This window comes from Dryobates pubescens, chromosome 18 (assembly GCF_014839835.1).
Source record: "Dryobates pubescens isolate bDryPub1 chromosome 18, bDryPub1.pri, whole genome shotgun sequence".
Classification (NCBI taxonomy): Eukaryota; Metazoa; Chordata; class Aves; order Piciformes; family Picidae; genus Dryobates; species Dryobates pubescens.
The window spans coordinates 10,267,402-10,287,860 of NC_071629.1; the positions used below are offsets into that span (position 1 = coordinate 10,267,402).

General features: G+C 47.9%; 3 protein-coding genes and 1 long non-coding RNA gene across 7 annotated transcripts; 3 read left to right on the top strand and 1 right to left on the bottom strand.

Annotated features, from left to right (window-relative positions):
* Window positions 1–169: 169 nt before the first annotated feature.
* NDUFA1 (NADH:ubiquinone oxidoreductase subunit A1) lies at window positions 170–1,114 on the top strand. Its single transcript, XM_009901546.2, has 3 exons — window positions 170–444; window positions 629–718; window positions 1,003–1,114. The coding sequence occupies exons 1-3, from the start codon at window positions 343–345 to the stop codon at window positions 1,021–1,023; spliced, it is 213 nt and encodes a 70-aa protein (XP_009899848.1). The 5' UTR covers window positions 170–342; the 3' UTR covers window positions 1,024–1,114.
* A 2,822-nt stretch (window positions 1,115–3,936) lies between these two features.
* LOC128898105 (uncharacterized) lies at window positions 3,937–6,518 on the top strand. The gene is made up of 3 exons (XR_008462709.1): window positions 3,937–4,110; window positions 5,880–5,932; window positions 6,281–6,518. It is a non-coding gene; the product is annotated as an uncharacterized LOC128898105 (long non-coding RNA).
* A 1,045-nt stretch (window positions 6,519–7,563) lies between these two features.
* NKAP (NFKB activating protein) lies at window positions 7,564–11,573 on the bottom strand. The gene is made up of 9 exons (XM_054169372.1): window positions 11,258–11,573; window positions 10,747–10,827; window positions 10,311–10,384; window positions 9,989–10,108; window positions 9,847–9,892; window positions 9,325–9,440; window positions 9,103–9,178; window positions 8,491–8,640; window positions 7,564–7,856 (listed from the first exon to the last, which is right to left on the bottom strand). The coding sequence occupies exons 1-9, from the start codon at window positions 11,527–11,529 to the stop codon at window positions 7,682–7,684; spliced, it is 1,110 nt and encodes a 369-aa protein (XP_054025347.1). The 5' UTR covers window positions 11,530–11,573; the 3' UTR covers window positions 7,564–7,681.
* Window positions 11,574–11,674: 101 nt separating this feature from the next.
* Window positions 11,675–18,170, top strand: ZBTB33 (zinc finger and BTB domain containing 33). Of its 4 annotated transcripts, none has more exons than XM_054169368.1 (2): window positions 11,675–11,837; window positions 16,126–18,170. In XM_054169368.1, exons 1-2 carry the CDS (start codon window positions 11,810–11,812, stop codon window positions 18,162–18,164), a joined length of 2,067 nt encoding a protein of 688 aa, XP_054025343.1. In that variant the 5' UTR covers window positions 11,675–11,809; the 3' UTR covers window positions 18,165–18,170. The 4 variants fall into 4 exon arrangements, with proteins under 4 accessions (XP_054025343.1, XP_054025345.1, XP_054025344.1 ...); XM_054169370.1 differs by lacking the exon at window positions 11,675–11,837 and adding an exon at window positions 14,790–15,008; XM_054169369.1 differs by lacking the exon at window positions 11,675–11,837 and adding an exon at window positions 15,260–15,366.
* The last annotated feature ends 2,289 nt before the right edge of the window (window positions 18,171–20,459 follow it).

Consider the following 20,459-nt stretch of genomic DNA (forward strand, 5'->3'; position numbering starts at 1 on the left):
CCGGCTGGACGGCGGCTGCCGGACCCCACCGCGGTAAAGCTGGGCTGCGCTCTGTAAGGTTGGTATCAGTATGCTGCGAGCACCACCTGCTTATTCCGGTACGGCCCACCCAGGGCGCGGTTAGCCTCCGGGGACGCCGCCGGACAGGCTAGGACCCGGACGCGGCCTCACTTCCGGCCCGGGCACTGCGGAGGCGCGGCCTCCCCGCAGCGCTGTCACTACCACCACCTTTCCGGGCCTGCCTCGGTAGTGACGGCGGCGCAGGGCAGACCGGGAAGTCGTGCAAGGCAGGCCGGGAGTGCCCGCAGGGAGCAGCGGAACGGGCAGCGCAGCAGCGGCGGGATGTGGTACGAGATCCTGCCCGGCATGGCCATCATGGGCGTATGCCTCAGCATCCCCGGCCTCTCTACTGTCTACATGCACCGCTGGTTGAACGGCGGCAAGGTCAGTGTGGGGCAGGGCGGATCAGGGCCCCGCTTTCCCCACCCCTAGCCCCCTTTTTTCTTCCTGGAATCCCTTCTATCCCGTGGCCTTCCTTTCCCGGTATCCTTCCTTGCCATGGAGATCCCCATTTCCCCGCGGGGCCCCTTCCCGGGACTGTAACAGGCAGCACTGTGCCCGCCCACAGGAGAAGAGGATCGCCCGCTATCCCTACCAGTGGACCGTGATGGAGAGAGACAGGCGGCTGTCGGGTGTCAACAAGTACTACGTGTCCAAGGCAAGTGCTCGGGGTGTCGGGACAGCTCCTCCTGGGAGGGAAGCAGGAGCCGTGTGCAGCTCCCTCCATAGCCTTGGAGAAGGGCATGGGATGCACTTGGGGCTGCAGGAGCTCCCTGTGTGCCTGCAGCCAGCCTGCCTGTGGGGATGTGCATTTAGAATTGTATTGTAATTAGGACTGTGATACTTAAGTATAGTTTGAAACTCTGCATTTTAATCACTTCCCTTTTGCAAGTTCATAAAAAGAACAATGTAGATAGAACTGTTATTTCTTCTTTTTTTCAGGGTCTGGAGAACTTGGACTAAGATGGTGGCACACTGAAGAATCCATATATCTACATAAAATGATTTAACTCTTTAATAAATGTGTACATGTATGCAGCCTCTACTTGTGTTGCTGTGGTAGGTTGGCCCTGGATGGATGCTAGGTTCCCACCAAAGCTGTTCTATCACTGCCCTTCCTCAGATGAACAGGAGAGAAAAAATAACAGGAAACTCAGCTGAAGGACAAGGAGAGATCACTCTCCAATTACTGCCACGAGCAAAACGGACTCAAGGAAATTAATTCATTGTCAATCGAATCAGAGTAGGGTAATGAGAAACAAAACCAAATCTTAAAATATCTTCCCCCACCCCTCCCTTCTTCCTGGGCTCACCTTCACTCCTGATTTCTCTGCCTTCTCCCTCAGTGGCACAGGGGGACAGGGAATGGGTGTTGTGGTTGATTGATCACGTCATCTCTGCAGCTCCTTCCTCCTCAGGTGGCAGACTCCTCACACTCTTCCCCTGCTCCAGTGTGGGGTCCCTCCCGTGAGAGTCAGTCCTCCACAAGCTTCTCCAGTGTGAGTCCTTCCCCTGGGTTGCAGTTCTTCACAAACTGCTCCAGCATGGGTCTCTTCCACTGGGTGCAGTCCTTAAGGAGCAGACTCTTCCACTGTGGGTCCCCCCTGGGGTCACAAGTCCTGCCAGCAAATCTGCTTCAGTGTGAGCTCCTCTCTCCATGGGTCTACAGATCTTCCTAGGAGTCTGCTCCAGTCACATTCTCCTTCAGACACATTTACCTGGAGCTGTAGGCCTGTGGTCTTCACCACAGGCTGGAAGGGAATCTCCCCAGTGCCTGTCTTCATTAACTTTGGTGTCTGTGGAATTGTTTCTCTGATGTACTCTTGCTCCTCTCTTCGGCTACAGGTGTGCAGGGTGTTTGGTTTTTTTTCCCTTTTAAAATACATTATCCCAGAAGCACTACCACCATCAGTGATGGGCTTGGCCTTGGCCAGCAGCAGGTCCATCTTGGAGCTGACTGGCTTTGGGTCTGTTGGACACAGGGGAAGCTTTTGGTGGCTTCCCACAGAAGCCTGTATCCCCCCACTAACAGCCTTGCCATGCAAACCCAGTACAGTTGCATACAAGCTTTGGGTAGAACTGGTTTCCTCACTTCATGCACTCCAATATAGACTATGCAGGTGCCTGTGAGCAGAAGAAAAAGGATGCCAAGAAGCACCACTGTCTCTAACATATTTCCTTCTGTTTGCTTGTGGCCATGTTGAAAACGTCATGATATTGCAGAAAAAGAAAATACACTAATAGAATTCTGGGTTTACACCAACAGCAGTAACAGCAAGTTCTGACTGCTGAATTGCTCTGAATAAGCTGGGTTGGGACAAAGTGTTTCTGATGGTCCATCAGCAGTTCTGAGCTGTAACTCATAGCCTGTGTCACCAGGCAGGACAGATACACCTGACACTTCTCTGTAGCAGTCTGTGTCCAGGCTCTGAGAAAGTGTGGTTAAAGGAAGCTGTCCAGCTAGATGTGGTCAGCCTTGGATTTGGCTCCTGACAAGCTTGTCCAAGTCCCCATTTTCTGATGGGCTGAAAAGGACTTAGGAATCAATCAAATACTGGCCCAAAGCACTTGTCACCAGCTAGTCAGCTAAAGCACTGGCTGGAGAGACAGAACTAGCATGAAAAGAAAATCAGGAGGGTAAGAAATAAGAGAGGGGAAAGACATGGAGGTCAGGACAGGCAACAGAGGAGGACGCAGACTTCTGGAGGTCACATTGACCTTCAGCACCTCTCCCAAATTACACAGTCAGATGGAAAGCAAATGAGCTGCTTCAGGCAGGGTTTGCTGTAATCCAGATAACAAGGGGTATCAAATCTATGCTGGACAGAGCACTGAGTTCCCAAATTGTGGATACTGGCAGAAACATGAGAATCTGGCAGCATCCCACATCTGCTTTCCTGCTCCTACCTTCTGCCCTTTCTGGGAGACTATGGCTGCTGGAGAGGAATTTTCCCAGGGTCTCCATCCATAGGGCTTCCTCTGACTGGAATGCCGATGGGGATGCTGGGAGCCCTGTGCCCTTGTTGCCTGGCAACAAGCTAGTCATGGCAACACACAGCAAACAGTCCCTGGGAGGCTGGATACTGCGTCTGGGCAAGCCACCCTGCAGGTCTCATACCCGCAGGGAGGAAAGGACAGGCAGAGACACTGCCAGGGCCCAGAAACAGTTCCCTGGGGACCAGCTAGCCCTGTCTGGAACCAGACTTTTGCTACCCACCTGTGCTGCAAGCCCAAACACCTTGGGCTTGGAAGCCACAGTAATCCTTCTGGGTAGGTGCATGCAGGGCTGAGCAGAGGCAGATTATGGAACAATAGAGGGGACTAGTTTGCTGCTCTTCAGGCTGTCTCCAAACCCCTTTCTAGATTAGTCTGAAGTTTCTCAGATGGGTCCTACAGCTCTGGAGCCTAATTTTCTCTCAGTGTGTTTGTGTGTTTCTCTTTCTAAAGGTGAAGACAATGGACGAAGGAGAGGGAAAAGCTGCCATTCTCACAGAAAACGAGAGAAGTGGTGCAGAGGAACATCTTCCAGAGACAGAGAAAAAAGAGAAAGGTAAAAAGCTTTCTCTGTTGACATGTGTCAGAGTCTTCCCAGATGAATTTCTCAGGATTTCTTATCTCTTAGAAACCAAGCACGCCATAAAAAATGTCCAGCAGAACACAGGCAACAACTTTACAGTAGAGAGAGGACTGCAGCAGATTGAAGAAGTCATTTCTGTGAGTGACAATTCCATCCACTCAGGAAGGTCACAACCTCTCACTGTTGAGGAGTGTGAAAAATTAAAGGAAAGCACCCCATTTTCTCATTAGCATCTCCCTCAAATCACCTCTGTTAGACAGAAGGAATCTTAGCGGCATGTGTTTGTTCAGCAGACGTGGGAGATTCACGAAAGCTGGCTTCACTGGTCAGAATTTCTCCAGGAAGAAGACCTGAAGGACAGCAAGAGATACCACTACAGAGTTTGCTGGAGTGTGCCAACACGCCGAAAACCTATCCCCCGAGCAACAGCAAATGTCTACTTTGTGATAGAGATCTCCAAAATCAAACCTGCGGTAAGTACTCAGAAACGGCACCAGTCCTTTAAGGAAAAAGAGTACAGGGGGGGTTCCTGAGGCAGAGAAATGCCAGGGCAGTGGAGAGACCAGCCAGTAGCCAGCAGCTCTCATGAGAAAGCCAGGCTGGAGTGTTGCCAGAGAAACTGGGGGAAGAGACTTAAATGCAGAGTGATGGAAATTAGCAGTCAGTAGCCAAGGGGAGCAGAGCACAGAGCCCAAGGCTGGTTTAGTTCCCAGATTGTCGAAACTGGCAGAAATCTGACAAACTGAGAATCTGGCAGGATCCCACATCTGCTCTTCTGCTCACAATCTTCCCTTTCCAAGCAACAGCAATTGCTCTGGGCAGCTGTAGTTAGGGCTGAGTGGGGGTGAGTTATGGAATGAGGGCCCAGTAGAGGGAGACTGGCTCTTCGTGCTGTCTGAGAACCACCTTCCAGACTGGCCTCAAGTTTGTCACCTGTACAATAATAAGTTTCAGCTCAAGAGAAAAAAAGAAGTAAGTGGCACTGAGTAGACTTTTTTACCTCTGGAACCTATGCTTAGCCATACTGAACCTCAGCTTTTCTACTTACTATGCATCCACAAGTAAACCAACCGCAACATCTGTGGATTGCCAAGCACCATACAGCTGCTCCCTCACCGCTCCTCCTACTCCTATGCAATGGGGGAGAGAATTGGAAGTGTAAAAGTGAGAAAACTTGTGGGTTGAAATAATCCCAGTTTAATAGTTTAGTTTTTTAAATAACAACAAAATGTGTCATGGATTGAGTTGAATCTGCTGCTGATGTTCAATAGCATGCTGCCTTCATGCCAGCTTCAAAATGAAACTGCTGGCTGGAGCAAAGTGTCATGGGGCTTGAAGTTCAGACTGTAACACAAGAAGCTTCCTGTTCTGGTTGCTGGGTTTGGGGTTAGTCTTTTGCACTGGGCTGACTTTGGGGTGCTTGGGTGGGGGGAACCGTGTTACTGCTGGCTTCTGCTGCTGCTTCTGCAGATAGGCCAAGATAATTGTGCATTGTGGGATCTCATTTACATTTAAACTCCTTATCTCAACCCAAAAGGTTTTTTGTGTCACTTTCTCTCCCGTCTGTGTGGAAGAGAGTGATTTGTGAGAGTGGGCTATGTTAACCCAGGACAGTAAGAAAAAAAAGTAACCAGGAGATAGAAAAATAAACCCAATGAAAGACAAGTGACACATGAAAACAATTCTCACCATCAACCAGTGTGCAGACAGTCCCTGTGCAACACCTCCACCCCACCAACCTTCCCCCCTAATTTTACTGCTGAGCATGATGTCATATGGTCTGAGACAGCCCTTTGGCCACTTGGGGTCAGCTAGCCAAGCTGTGTCTCCTCCCAGCTGCTTGTGCACCCCCAGCCTACTTGCTGGTGGCGTGGTGTGAGGAGCAGAAATGGCCTTGAGTCTGTAAGCACCACTCATCAACCCTGTGTTATCACCACTGTTTCTAGCACAAATCCAAACCATAGCCCCATACCAGCTACTATAAAGAAACTTAACTCTACTACAGCCAAACCCAGCACAACAGCTCTTAACCACAAGCTTAAAACTGCAACAGAAGAGTTTTTGCCTTCACAATTGAATACTCAGAGAGGCTTTAAACCAAAACTGTTCTAAATCCGTATCAGAAATACTGTACAAATACCCAGGTTACTTTTGAAGCAGTAGATAGTTGCTCTCACCTAATTATAAGTCTGCTGTTTGAAGTCCTTTATGTGACCTCTGCCTTGTCTCTCCTCCTTGCAAGACCTCGCCTGTGGAGGTATTCTTCACTCTGGAGGCCAGCAAGCTGATTCACAGGTGAGTGTTCTGACACAGGTCAGGAGGTTCTAGCAAGCTTTTTCATGCAAAAACAGACAAGCTGCTTGATGTACATACAGTTGCAGTAAGTGCAGAGAGATGGGAGGAAGCTGTCAAAACCTTCCTACGTAAAACCTGGTGTATTGTTATCTTCACCACAAGCGTCAACAGCCAACCTATAAGCATCTGCCCCCTCTGTAACAAATTTGTCCTGGGCTTACACAGGTCTAGGTCTGTTCTTTTCTCAGCAGATAGGCTTGTCTTGTGAATAAAGGCCAGCTCTAAGCTGGCCAAACTTGGATGCAATATCATTCTTAACATTTCCCCTCTTTGTCCTCCATCCTCCAGGCCAGACCAGTGTCGGTTTAGAGAAAAGTGGCTTAAGGACATCATTGAAAATAAAACAATCCTCATGGAAACACTTAAATTCTAATGAACACAGTGAAGAAGAGTGGCTCTTCCCTGTCAGCATTTCTACTTTGTGGATACATAAACAACATTAAATCTATGCAAAGTTAATTATGCCTGACCCTTTCAGGTATGGGTGGGTACAGCAGGACAGAGCCAGATACCAGAATGTAAGCAGGAAGAGGCAGCTGAGCTGGACTTGCTGTTTGCAAACACCAGGTCTGCAGAACTCCAGAGTAAAGGTCATAGACTTTAATTCTCTTTATACAAACATACAAGACATCTCTGCTGCCAAAACTACAACACAGAGACATAGGGGGCAAAAACTAACAACAAAAAACTACTTTGTTTTTAAAACCATTTGAGAAAAAGGGCAAGGGAGAGTCTGGAAATACAGAGCTGAATCAAAGATCACCACCACAGAAGCACTATCTGCAGTAGGCCCCCCAATACAGAGTTTAAAGAAACTCATGTAATACTACTGAAACAGACCAAATTAAAATGCCACAGGAGTTAAAATAAGGTTTTAATCTAGAATATTAACAAAAAATTTCAAACAAATCAAAAGATACATCCTTGTTACCACCTGTGCACATCCAGGGGTCCCAATCACTACACCCCACTGCTCTGATACCTATGTATAACATAGGAGAAAAAGAAGCAAGCAGCTTAGCTCTTCACCATGGGCTTTGGTGGACTGAAGATCAGACCCTCCTATTACTATTATTGCAACTTCATACCCTGATTGCAATCTGCTTGCTTTAAAATAACTGAAGCCCATCCGTAGTAAGCTACAAAACCCTTTCTATTTACAAGCCTAGTTTGAACCACAAGCCAAACTCAACTGTTTTGAGAAAAAAAAATACATCTAAAAGACTTACCAAAAAATATCTGAGCGGACAGTCTTAGATCTTACACGGGAACTCAGGAGCTCCTGTGTTTTGGCTGTTACTAGCAGCTTGCTTGTGATGGCCACTCTACTCTCATTAACGACAAGAAATGGAAAACCACACATGGCAGCACCAGGTAATGAAGCCCTCCCGTGGCATCCTCGGGTTTGTCTGATTCAAAGCAAGTGCAGAACAACATTGCCACCTCTGATCTTTCCGGCTTGCCTTCCCTGCCATGTAGCCTTTCAGTTTACAGGGATTCCTTGCAGAAGGTGAACAAATCGTCCAAGACAATCTGACGAAAGTAACTGGTTCCTTGATACAAGTAATCCACTTCTGAAGCTTGGCCCTGATGGATGAAAGGCCCTGCAGCACTTGAAGCTTTTCTCCGATCACAACTGGAGCAAGCCAGCTGCAGCTTCGTAGGAGCTATGGCATACAGTTCAAATAGTTATTTTTCCTCTTTGCCCTTAGTCTTTCTGTAGACCATCTCTCTAAAGCTTGCAAGGATTTTATTCTCTCGTTTTCTCCTCTCCTCCTGGTTGAAGGATGCCAGGGCTCTCTTTTCATCTGCACTGTAGATCTGGTTCTCTTTACGCAGACGCACAGCTTCCATCCGGCGATGTCTGTGGAAACATTGTGTACATCAGCACAGGCAGAGGCATGTAACACTCTGTCATGGCTCCCATCCACGTACTGCACTGAATGGTTTCAGGGGCTTATAACTAAAGATCACTGCACTATAGAACCCAAATGCACACAAACCTTCCCAAGAAGCAGCGTGACAGGGCAGGAAACTGACTTCTGGAGGTGTCTGCTTTCAGACAGTCAGCCAGAATGCCTACTTACCCCCTGGGTGTCAGCTGCTGGCTCAGCAAAATTTAAGAGAAATTCCTGTTGGACTCTGAGAAAAAAAGTGTAAGCCGACCTCCCCCATTTTGTCTTCTACTGAAGAGCCAGTACATCATCACTACCCCAACACACCAGTTCTGAGGCGCCTGACACACGCATCTCCTCTTTTGAAATACAAGGACATCAGAAGCATATTCCATGGGAAGAATTTCCTTGAGGAGAAAGTGTCCTTGAAAACTCCACCATCTATCTACAGCAACAGGGAGCTTAAAGCAGATTACTGTAAGCACACAGAGCACCTTCTCTTCTATGCTTTCAGCTAGAGCTCGGAAGCAGGCCTCCAACCCACCAACAAACAAAGCAGCTCTTGAAATTTTAACTGAACCATTACCACCACCAAAACCATACCTGCTGCCACTCATGACATAACCAGAGCTCTCAAACGATGCAATCTCTTCACTGGTCAGGCCAATTTCACCTCTCCGGGGTATTCGTTTTCCTGCTTTTACATACTCTGCCATTGCTGCACCTTCACCAGGCAAGAGGGCATGTCCGTAGCTTAAAAAACAGAAGTGGTGATTTTGATCAGTCTGAAAGTGAGCCTGAGCTAAACACCCAGCTTCACTGTTCACTGCTTGCTAAAGCTGCATTTTTAAGCACTTTCTTATTCTTTCCCACCTATTGCTCTGTTTTTTCCTTATGGCTAACACAAGCAACATCTTAAAATTGCTGGCTGGATCCATTCTGGTGGGACAGTAATGAAGACACAACAAAGTCACAATGTGGCAGAGCATTAGAGTAAAGGCCTCTTACAAGTGACTTTCTAGGATCAAGGCTAAAAAGCATAAACCAGTCTTTTCTACCTGAATTCAGGCCACAGTAAAGGTTAGCACCACAACCACTTCTGCCTGGGAGTTTTCAGCACGGCGTTTCTTTCTGATAAATAACATATTGTCGTAACAGCCCTTCAGGCTTTATTTACTTGATTTGATCAAAGTACCATTAGAGCTGGCTACTCACTTCAAAGGCCTATCATCCTGAGATGCATGGGTTTTGGGAGCTTCTGGTCCAATCAAGCTATCAGCTTCTGTATTTTCTGCAACAGCCAAATAATAAGGCAGATTAATCTTGTGCCCATTGTTCTCAGTTATCAGAACAGTTACACAGATCAGCAACACTTAAAGAATTCACAGAAAGAACAGCAAGAAGTTTCAATCCAAGTTTAAAGTCAGATGAACCTACTTGATCTCTCAATCCAAAGATCTTCCCCTTGAAACGTTTCATCATCAGAATCCTCACTACTTGAATCACTGGATTCCTTCCTACTCTTCTTAGTTTTCTTTTTCTTAGACTTCTTCCTGTAAAAAAATTCAGATACAAACATGCTGTCTACCAAAATGTAAGATGAAAGGAAGTGCTTGGGATCATTCTCACACCATTAGTTTTTCAAGGCACCTATGGGAAGACTGTCTGTCTGCAGACACACTGTTGTTCTGCCATAGAAAATGTGTTACAGCAAACCAGACAATATATACAATCTATGCCTTTCACAGAGCCTTAGAAAGTGGCTCCCTGTGTTTGCAGCAAGGTCTCTCTGCTGTATCCTTCAGTAGGTTTAAAGAAAATCCATCAATTTAGCATTATTCAACAGCATTTATAGCCCAGATGTTGAGCGCTCAGCCTTCCTCACTACCTGCTAAGAAAACAATGAATGCTGCCCTCTAATATTAAGCAGTTAGAATTGCTGCTTCACTGTAAACTTACTTTCTGTTCTTCTTTTTCTTCTTCTTGCTTTTCTTTTTATCATCATCTGAAAAAAGGAAAGCACATATATAATCAGAAAGAAAATATTTGCTGTAACGAAGCATGAGCTCTTGTACATACACATGAATCACAACCATCTTACCACTGGAGTTCTGCTCAGACTCTGACTCGCTGTCGCTGTCCTCAGAATGTTTTCTGCGTTTTCTTTTGGATGCTTTCCGCTTTTTCTTCCTTCTTTTCTTCTTCTTTTTCTTTTTTTCCTCTTGAATGTTTTAAAAAGTTAACAGTAGAGACAAAGATCACCAAAGCACCACAGGTATTTTCCTGAAGCAACCCTATGAACTGGAGCCCACCACACTCACTTCCACCTGTCAAAGCCAGTGAACCTCTTGCACACAACAACAGATCCTAGACTTCAGTAGTTTCCCATATTTGACATAAGTGGTGTAAGCAAAACAAAATACCTTCTGAGCTGGAATCTGAAGAACTACTCTTAGATTTGGCCTCTTCATCTTCTACCGGTGTATGCTCATCAGAACTGAGTAACAATAAAAGTTTGCAATTTAAAATCTATTTTGTAGCATTCAAGACCAAAGGCACACATCATGAAACACATGCCTGCAGATTTTGAGTCAATACTTGTAATAAGCTATTAAACAGCTACCTTGTAGCATGAGGAAATGCTTCCAGAACTACAAGGCCATGAGCACCTTATCTAAAAAGAACTCGAGTTAATCTGGGGAGACATCATTAATAATCTTGTTATTTTGATTCAGAAATGAAGTGACATGACTTGTGACAAAAGGACTAGCACAGGGCTAAGACTGTTTTCTGTAAATTAACTGACACAACAATCAATATAATAAAAATCAGACAAGAAGAAGAAAGAATATGCCTTACTCAGGGTCAGGAACCTTTGGTGACAGTCCCCAGACTTCCGGTGCCCCCAGTTCTCCAATTCTCTCTCTCTCATTGAGTCTCCTGTAAGGACAAACACCGTTTAGCGTGCCACACATTTTGACATCTGTACCATGTCCAGTCAAAGCAGCTACACTAAGGAGAAAAAACGAGTGGCTTGGGAGGTGGAAGCAAACCTCTGCACGCGACGAAGGATTGGCGGTCAACGGGTGTCAGCATCCTCCCGGTCAAACCTCGACCCACCCCACCGCCCTTGCCACCAGGCACAGCAGAGGGGAACGCCTCCCGCGATGCCCGTCGCAAGACCAAAGGGGTTCAAAGTCCTGGACAGCGCCACAACACAGCGGCCGTGAAAAGGCCGGACAGAAACTGGCCAGGTCGCGCCCTCCCTGGGAGCCGCAAACCCAGCACCCTGCCCTCCCCGGCACCGCCGGTTCCTCCGAGCGGAATGGAGGCATCGCCAGGAGAGGCCCTACAGAAAACCGGCGCTCGCCTCTGCCGCAGGATCTCCTCCTTCTCTTTCTCGTAGTAGTCGGGCCAGGCCTTGCTGTGGTGGTTGCCATGGTGGTGGCCGTGGTGCGCGGTGGAGCGCGGCCCGCCGGGGGTGCGCTCGCGGGAGCGGGACCAGCTGCGGCTCCGCCGGTGGCTGGGGCGCTTCAGGCCGTTGCGCTCACGGGAGCGGGAGCGGGACCGGGAGCGCGATCTACGGCCGCGGCGCTCAGGGCTGCAGGCCGGCGGGCTGCGGGAACGGGACGCCGGCGCCATGACAGCTGCGCGGCGGCTGCGGCGGACGAGCCACTTCCGCGCGGCGCGCGGCTTCCGGCGCCCTCCCTCCTGCGCGGGCGGGGGCGGGCAGCGGCGGCGGGCAGCGGCGGCGGGGCGGAAGCAGGGCAGCTCCGCCCGCGGGGCGCTCCGCCCCACACGCCCGGCCGGCAACAGGGCGCCGCGGCAGCGGCGTTCCTGGCGGCAGCTTGTTTTCGGCTGCAGGCGGCGGGACGGCCCCGCGGCGACCGGGACGGAGACTCGCGAGCGGCCGCCCGGCAGCATGGACCTGCGGAAAGCGGCGGTGCCAGGTAAGGCGACGCGGGCGGCGAGGTAAGGCCGAGACCCGGGGCTGGGCGGGGGAGTGGGCACGACAGCGACAGCTGCCCGGCGGACAGCTCACGGCTTGTCCCCGCTGTCTGGGCGTGACCCTTCTGCCGAGGGGAAGGCAGGGTATCCCCGTTATTCACCCTGCCCCGGGCCATGCGGGGCTGCGGACACCTTCACGGCTGACTTGTAAAAATTAAACCCACAGCACCTCCCAGCCTGACCTGTCATGGTTCAGGCCGCGGGGCTCGGTGGCAGCACGTAAGGAGCGCGGAAAACAGCTGTGACTTGGGAAGAAAATGACACCAGTGAGTGTCAGATAAGGCCTTCTTATGTGAGCACCCTTCAGGGTGCCAGGTCTGAGTATCTTACAGCAGGGCCTTCTTAGGAAAAGCTGGCTTTCTGCTCTGCCGGGGGAAGTGCAGCGTGACCTCCCCGAGCTCACGCCAGTTCGGTGTAAACACAGCATTTCAGCGGCTGCTTCTTCCCAGTAAGCTCCGTCTGCTTTCTCCTCTTTAGAACAGATGTCTGTTGTTTTCTTTTTCACAAATGAAACAGTATTTATGTTCCCAAGCCTATGCAAGCAACATAGAAATATCTGCAATAAGGAGGAAGCCTGTTTAAATTGAGTTGTTGGCCTGTGTGCATGTAACCTCCTACAGAAAAGGAACAGAGAAGATGGCACCTGAGGTTTGCACATAGTTAAGGTGTTACCATATCCTGTGTCTGTCTGAGGACAGCTTGGTATCTTTCTGCTGTGAGAGTTTATGAGTATTTTGGCTGTCAGCGACTGCTGCTTGACTTATTAAACTAGATAAGGCTATCTTTAAAAAACTGTTGTTTTTATCATTGGTTGGGTCATTTGAATGACCTTCCTGCCTCAGGAAGAATCTGAAACTTGCAGTGACCCTGAGACGTAGCAGCCTGTATCCACACTCTCCTCACAGGCTGCCCATGTTCCTTTACCTCTGTGGTATGTGAAGTCAGACGTCCCTGGGAAGAAGTCTAGGCCACTCTGTATCCCAGCACTGTTCACAGGAGGTCATGCTACCAACCTTTGAGATAGATGGAAGCTGCTGGGCCAGGCATAATGTCCACATGGCAAGTAAATGTACCCTTGAGGCCTTCACAAGAGCACATGGCCTTCCCTAGTTTTGGAGTCTGGGTTTGCTGTGAGCTGGTGTGGGCTGGCAGGGAGGTGGGGAGCCAAGGGGTTCAGAGAGACAGTGGGCACTGCAGTGCTGGGCACCATTGGCTGCCAGCCTTCCACTGCACTGAAGCAGCTCTCATGAAAAGGCTGTTTATGTCTGCACCCAAGGGTCTCCACAAAAGACCTCTTAGGAGCACTTCACATCTCTGACACTTGTATTGTAAAGCAATTTGAAGTATTTTTATACATAGGCTATACAGTGCACCTACACTCAGGCTGGAGGCTGCTGCCTCCAGCCTGAGATGTCCCAGGTGACATTCCCCACCCTGATCTGGCATAACTAAAGGTTTTTATACTGTTTCTGGTTCATTCCTCATAGCTCCACCTGGCCCAGGCCCTTGTCAGATTGCAATGCATATATGAGTTTCAGGTACCTCCCAGTGGGTTTACAAGGGTCGATATGCTGACTTACCTCTGCCTGTTTTAGCTGTCCACCACACCCCCTGGACAATCTATTCTTCAACAGTCTTGAAAAACTGATAAATAAAAGGAAACCAGTTCTGTAACATCTCAGATCTGAAGGCTCTCGCTTCAAAAGGCACTTCTGCTGCTAGCTACACAAATACAGGGAGCATGGCAGGTGATTTTCTTGCTGGAATGGCTCATAAACCTAGGCAGGAGCATGCTGGTGCTGATACATGCAGTGAGGGATTGCAGTAATCTGTGCCAGTGACTGTGGCCCGTGACCTGTTAATGTTTTTGGTCAAACTTGATAGAAGAACATTTGTTCATGGCAAAGTTTTTGAATCCTATGAAAAATCAAGAATCTCTGTGGTGCAAGTCCACAAAATCTGCAGAAGACAAACCACAAAAAAAAAAAACAACAAACACCAAAACAAACCACCAAACTGTAACAGAAGATGAAAAATATCTTTTATGATCTTGGTGCTCTTTGAGCGTTCCTGAACAGTGACAGTTTCCAAGAGACCACATTACAGATCTGTCACTTTGATGACCCCACGGTGAATGGGCTGAGTGCGACTTATGTCTGTACAGCTCTGAGCAGGCTCTAACACGTGCCACTGTGGTGCAAAGAATATAAAATAAATGATCAGTGTGTGAGCGTTCAGGTTTGGGTTACAGAGCTCCTCGGGTTTGGGTGGAGGTGCCAGCTGCGTCAGTGGTTGGCAGAGCAGCGCCAGCCTGCTCTTCTTCCCCCAGGGAGGTAACAAGCCGCGGTGAGAAGTAACCTGCAGCCATCACGTCTCCACAGCCTTATCCAGCACGGTCAGACATAAGAGGGGCGGTTGTGGGGCGCTTACTGCGGGCTCTTCCTGGGGTAGGGAGAGCGGAATAGCTGGCGGTCAGGCAGGGGCTGTCAAGGCCGAAGGGAGGCCCGTGTGCTTGGCTGCTCAAGGTCTCCGGTGGAGCAAGGTCTGGGACCGAGGAGGTGCGGAGCTCACGCTCGGTAGTGGCTGTGAGGCCCGTAACCAGCCTTCAGTGCTGAAGGTGCCGACACGAAAGGGCGAGCGGTAGTGACGAGGGTGGGCGACGGCCCGGGCGGTGCAACTCTGGGTGGCGTGCGGGAGCTCGCGGGAGCCGCCAGCCACCTCAGCCCGCTGGAGGGGTAGCGCAGCCGAGGGGCTCCCGGCGCCCCGCTTGAGGTTCGGCAGGAGGCTTGGCCGGGAAAGCACGGCCACGACACACCTTGGGGGTCCCACTCGAGACCTCCCTTGAGGCAGCCGGGGGCCTGACCTTCCCCGCTTTCCAGCCCCGAGCGCGCCCGAAGGCTCCCGAGGCCGCTCGGTTCAGGAAGCCGAAGGGTGACGAGCGCACTCGGGAGGAGCGTGGCGGCTCGCAGGGGAAGGCAGCGTGTTACCGCGCCCCCTAGTGGTCGCGCACCGGGGGCGGCGCCCGACCCCGGAGAACGACGGCGGCGGCGGTGGAGGGGATCGGTTCCCGTTGTGCGGGGAAGGGCTGGCAGGTGCTGGTGGCCGGTGCGCAGGTAAGGCGGGCTCTCGCCTTCCTCCTCCCCGCTGCGGGCTGCCTTCCCCCTCCCGCCGCCGGTGGGGGCCGGCTCCGCTTGCTAGGAGCAGGAAGTGGCGGCAATAGGCACGGCACGGCCTGGCCGTGCCGAGGAGGCTGAGGGGCCGCCCGTCAGCTCCGGCCGTCGCCGCTGCCGAGCCATTCCCCGGAGCCCGCCGCCTGTCAGCACCATCGCCGCTTCGTCTCGTTGAGGCGAGGCCGCCCCGCCGCTGTTCTGCTCGGAGAGCGCGCGGCGGGGCTCGGCAGCTGTCCCCGAAACACCTCTCGCGATGGTGCCCTCTCCGCGGTGTCTCTGGCTCGAAACGCTCCTTTTCACGGTAAACTTCACCGGGGACCACGAGGGAAGCCCAGAGGTTGGCCTTGGAAGAGAATGAGATGGGCAGGAGCCGCAGCAGGCGTTCCGCCGCTGTGACCGGTGCGGTGGAGTGGGAAGGCTGGCGGGCACGACCCGGGGGAGAGCTTGGCCTCCACATCTTGTCCTGTCTCTCCAGGCGTGTGCAAGTAAAGTTTTAGCAGTAAAATGAAGGACTTGCAGCCTTTAACTAGCTGTCCGTATATTTCGATGTTGCTTTTTGTATCTTCTTGGGGGGCATCGAGTGGGAAGCGCCAATAGATTGGTTAGTGTGACTTCTGGTAGCATACAGATGCAAGGATCTTCTTATCTGGTCCATAATAACCTGGGTGTTACTGGGCTTTCTCGTGACAATTTACCAAATATTTTCACAATTAAAAAATAAATCTCTGGTTATGTTTAAAACCTTTGAGGGACCCGAGTCTTGGATTTTTGTTTTAAAATTTACCTTATTGACTGTGAAATCGGATAGGCAGTTGTTTCTCTGTTCTTCACCTTGTAAGAATGGAGGATATATTCAGAATTGCACATACCCTGGATAGAAGGTGAAGGAACAAATAATAGTAAGAAACAAACTTTGCAGAGTGTTCTGTCGTGCAAACTTATGAATAGTATCTGTTTTGCTTTTTCAAAACAGGGAATGAACAGTAAATGTGAGAATGTTGTCACATGGTTAAAACCATAAATCTGTATTTTTACTAATTTGATGTCTTTTACTTTGTAGGAATGGAGGGGAAAAAACTGATTTCTGCAACAGACACACAGTACTCTAGTGTGCTCCTTCAGTCTTTGAATGAACAACGTGACCATGGACTTTTTTGTGATGTTACTGTTATTGTGGAGGACCAGAAATTTCGAGCTCACAGGAACATCCTTTCGGCCTCAAGCACTTATTTTCACCAGCTTTTCTCAGTGGCTGGGCAAGTGGTTGAACTGAGCTTTGTAAGAGCAGAAATTTTTGCAGAAATTCTTAACTACATTTATAGTTCCAAAATAATTAGCATTCGATCTGATTTACTTGATGAACTGATTAAATCAGGGCAACAGCTAGGTGTTAAATTCATAGCTGATCTGGGCATACCTCTGTCTGATGGAAAAAACACGCCAAGTGAGGTCAAAGATGGTGCCTCAGAAACTTCAGCTTCTGGTCCAGGTCAAAGGGATGCTGAAACACAAGTACCTGTAATAAGGCCAGAGAGTCATGAGGCAACAGATGGGATGCCAGTTATAACACAGTCATTCTCCTTACATGGCATAGAATATGAGACTACAAAAATTACAGTGAGTGATTCAGATGATGAGGATGATGATGTTATTTTTTGCTCTGAGATTGTTCCTCCGAAAGAATGTACTAAAGATAAAATTGCTGCAACCCAGAACCAGCCTTGCCCAAGTTCAGCTGGAGTTTCTGACCAAAAATCATGTGGCAGTGGTGGCTCTCCCCATTTGACAAGCACCACAGCAGCTCAGAAACTCTCTTTGCCTACTAGTCAGCTAAGCCCAAACCAAACACAGCCCAGTGCCGAATCACATGTCCCTGCAACACCACACCATTTGACTCCTAGTATCATTGTGCTAAATAAGCCTTTGCTTAACTCATCGCTCAGTGCCAGCTCCTCGCACCAAGCAAATGTGACACCTACAATTAATTTACTCGAGGAGAACCAGCAGCCATCTAATAATGGCTCTTTAGCTGAAGTGGAAACAACAACGGTTGATGATGATGATGTTGTTGAAGACGATGTCGATATCATTAGCTCCTCTAGTCCCGGTTCAGTCAGCAGTAGCTCTTTGGGTCAGCAGCCATCTGTACCCAATGCAGCAGCAACTGAAGGATCAGGTGTACAGAAAAAACAGGTTGCTCCGTTGTCAGAAGAAGCACTTTCTAAAGCTGGAGAATTTAAAATAAAAATCTCAGATGTCCTTGCTGGAAACAAGAAGGAATTGAGTTCAGGTGTAGCATCGAAGCAGGCGGCAGAAGGGCAAAAAATCATAACGTTAGATACGGCAACTGAAATAGGAGGCTTATCCACAGGCTGCAAGGTCTATGCAAATATCGGCGAGGATACGTATGACGTAGTCATTCCTGTAAAGGGCGGCTCCGAGGAGGGTGAAGCCAAGGCTGTTGAAACGCCTAAAGCATCTGGTGGTGGCGAGTCACCAAACAGGAAACGCATGAAAGTAAAGCACGATGACCATTATGAGCTGATAGTGGATGGAAGAGTCTACTACATCTGCATCGTGTGTAAAAGGTCGTACGCGTGCCTGACGAGTTTACGGAGACACTTTAACATGCACTCCTGGGAGAAGAAGTATCCCTGCCGGTACTGTGACAAAGTTTTCGCTCTTGCAGAGTACCGTACCAAGCATGAAATTCACCACACCGGTGAGCGAAGGTACCAGTGCTTGACCTGTGGCAAAAGCTTCATTAACTACCAAATTACAGCCTCCCACATAAGATCAGTTCATAGCCAAGAACCTTCTGGAGACACCAAGCTTTACCGGCTGCACCCGTGCAAGTCTCTGCAGATCAGACAGTACACGTACATCAGCGATCGCTCCAGCGGCATACAAGGAATGAACAACGGCAGCATCGTTTATCGTGTTGGCACAGGGAAGGATGGCACTGCAGGAACAACGTCTAACTCTTCAGACATTAGCTGGGATGACATTTTTGTTCCACATGCAAATGAAGCAATGTTTAAACAAAATCCTTCAGAGGGGAGTTCTGAGTTTGAGTTTGTAATACCAGAATCCTACTGAAATGCATTCAGTGCAGAAATACTGTGTCAGTTTTAAATGAACTGTTAATATCACTGTAAAATTAACTGTTAGAGTGAAAACAAGTTAACTTGTTCTACTAAAACATCAATTGGAAGCTCTTAGATGGATTATCGGTAGCTACAAGCGATTTGTGAAAGCAATTCATCTGAAGGTTTACTTGAATACAGAGCAAGATATTTCTAAAGAGAAATTTCTGGTATATTAATTTTGATCAAAATGTGAGGATTTGTAGCTTGAAAAGGTACAATTTCTTCTGAAGAGCTAGAACTCTTGCAGAGTAATTGAGGTATTTCCTGTACCCATACTTACTATGTAAACCCTTTCTTTCGTGTTAACACTTAAAATGCTAAATCCTGTGTAGACGTTAACCAAGCAAACAGATTTTTTCGGCATAGTCTCTTGAATATGGAACCATTTAAAAAAACAAACCAAAAAATCCCTCATCTATTTTTGCATTACTGCTGCTGTCCAAAATAATCCAGTAGTACTGAGTAGTGCATTTTTGAACTAGCATCTTGGTTCTGCTTTTACAAGCACTATGAATTATCTGTCTTCGTGCAAATAGTTTTGCTAACAAGATAGGCAGAGCTAAGTGGACTTGATGATCTCCTTGGGTCCCTTCCATTCCCTGACATCCTGTGAACCTTTATTTATACTTGTCAGAATGGTGAGCAGAGTATTCAGTGTCTGGACTGTTACATTTCATTTTTTTGCAATGGGAAAAATCAAACCCCACAACGTTCAGTAGTAGAGAAACTTAGAACACGGAGGAAAGAAAGGTATTTCTTTCTTTTCAGAGTATAAGGAATAATGTTAGGCTTTCTAACTACTGGAACAGATGCCATTAATTCATTTAGAAGGGCTTCAGTCTGATACTTTAAAAGAAGTAATTGTTTTGTCTTTTCTCAAAATTCTGGCTCTCAGAATTCTCAAGATTTCTGGCTTTTCTCAGAATTACAAAATAAATGCTGGCTCAGTTTAGCACTGACACTGCTGAGGATGTTGTATAGCCTGTTTGGCTAGATCTTTGAAGTGAAACAGGGATTTGCATTGTTATTTTTTTTTCTCCCCATTTATAGGTTATGGAAGCATGGGGACTAAACCAAAAATCAAAAAAATAAGTTCTGTCCACCGTAACACAAAGTATAATTTCTCTGCAGTTGTCTAGTTGTCATCTGTTTTCAGTTTGGGGGTTTATTATATTGTCCTTTTGTTTCTCCTTGCAATTGGCACACGTTTATCAGAAGCTACAGGAGATGTCCAACTTGGAAACAGGAGGTCTGAGGGGAACAAACAGCTGTTGACTGGAGTCATAGCTTAGCACTTCAGATTTAGTGACTTACTGAATTTTTGTAAATGGTAATGTGAAAATCACTCAAGTTTTAGACATGACTGAGATTGTTGTGTATAGCACTAGTTAGCAGTTGTAACCTTTTATGGTTTAAATTACAGTTAAAGGTTTTTCATGTTTTAAGTAAGCATCTTGATCCTATGACCTTAAAGGTCAATGTTTCAGACGTACAGCATTCTCTACACAGAAATACATTTAAATGTTAAATGGTTCAAATACAACTTGAGCTATAAAAAAGGGTACCTGACATCTGTGTAAGTAATGATGGGAGAAAGGGGAGGAATTACCTTATGCATGTAACGCTCAACACTTGTTTTGTAGGCCAAGAACCCCATATGTCTGATTATTAACAGACCCCCTTTGAACACAATGGGGTATGCTTTCAAATGTTACAGTTTGGGTGTTATCTGAGATGCCATTTCAGCAGGCAAACAATCCTCACAAGACACAAGTACTGATTACTTGTTTTAGCACAAGCAGCAGCCCTGTGTGCTGTATTGAGAGCTCCTAAACTTTTTGACAAGAAAATCCTATTTTCGTTGCGGATGTGACACATCTAGAATGAAGCATACATTGCAAAGTGTACATTCAGTAATAACTGAACGATGGCTATTGATATTTGCTGCTGATGTATTTAAAACTTTGAATTAAACTGTGCCTACTAAAGGTCTCTTTTTGGAGGAAAACTGGAAAATTAGGGCTTTGTAACTATTTTTGCTAGAAGACTCATGCTTGCATGTGTCTCAGGGTCTTCAGTTTTCCTTGGAAGTGATTTTTGATATCCAAAGTCCAGAGATTGTGTAAAGCATTTTTTAATTTCACTTCCAGTATTTATTGGTTTGAAAACATAGTAGATCCATTCTTTTAAAACTGTCTTTATTGAGGCCATGAGCTTTTATATTTAGGTTTATGGCTATTGCACT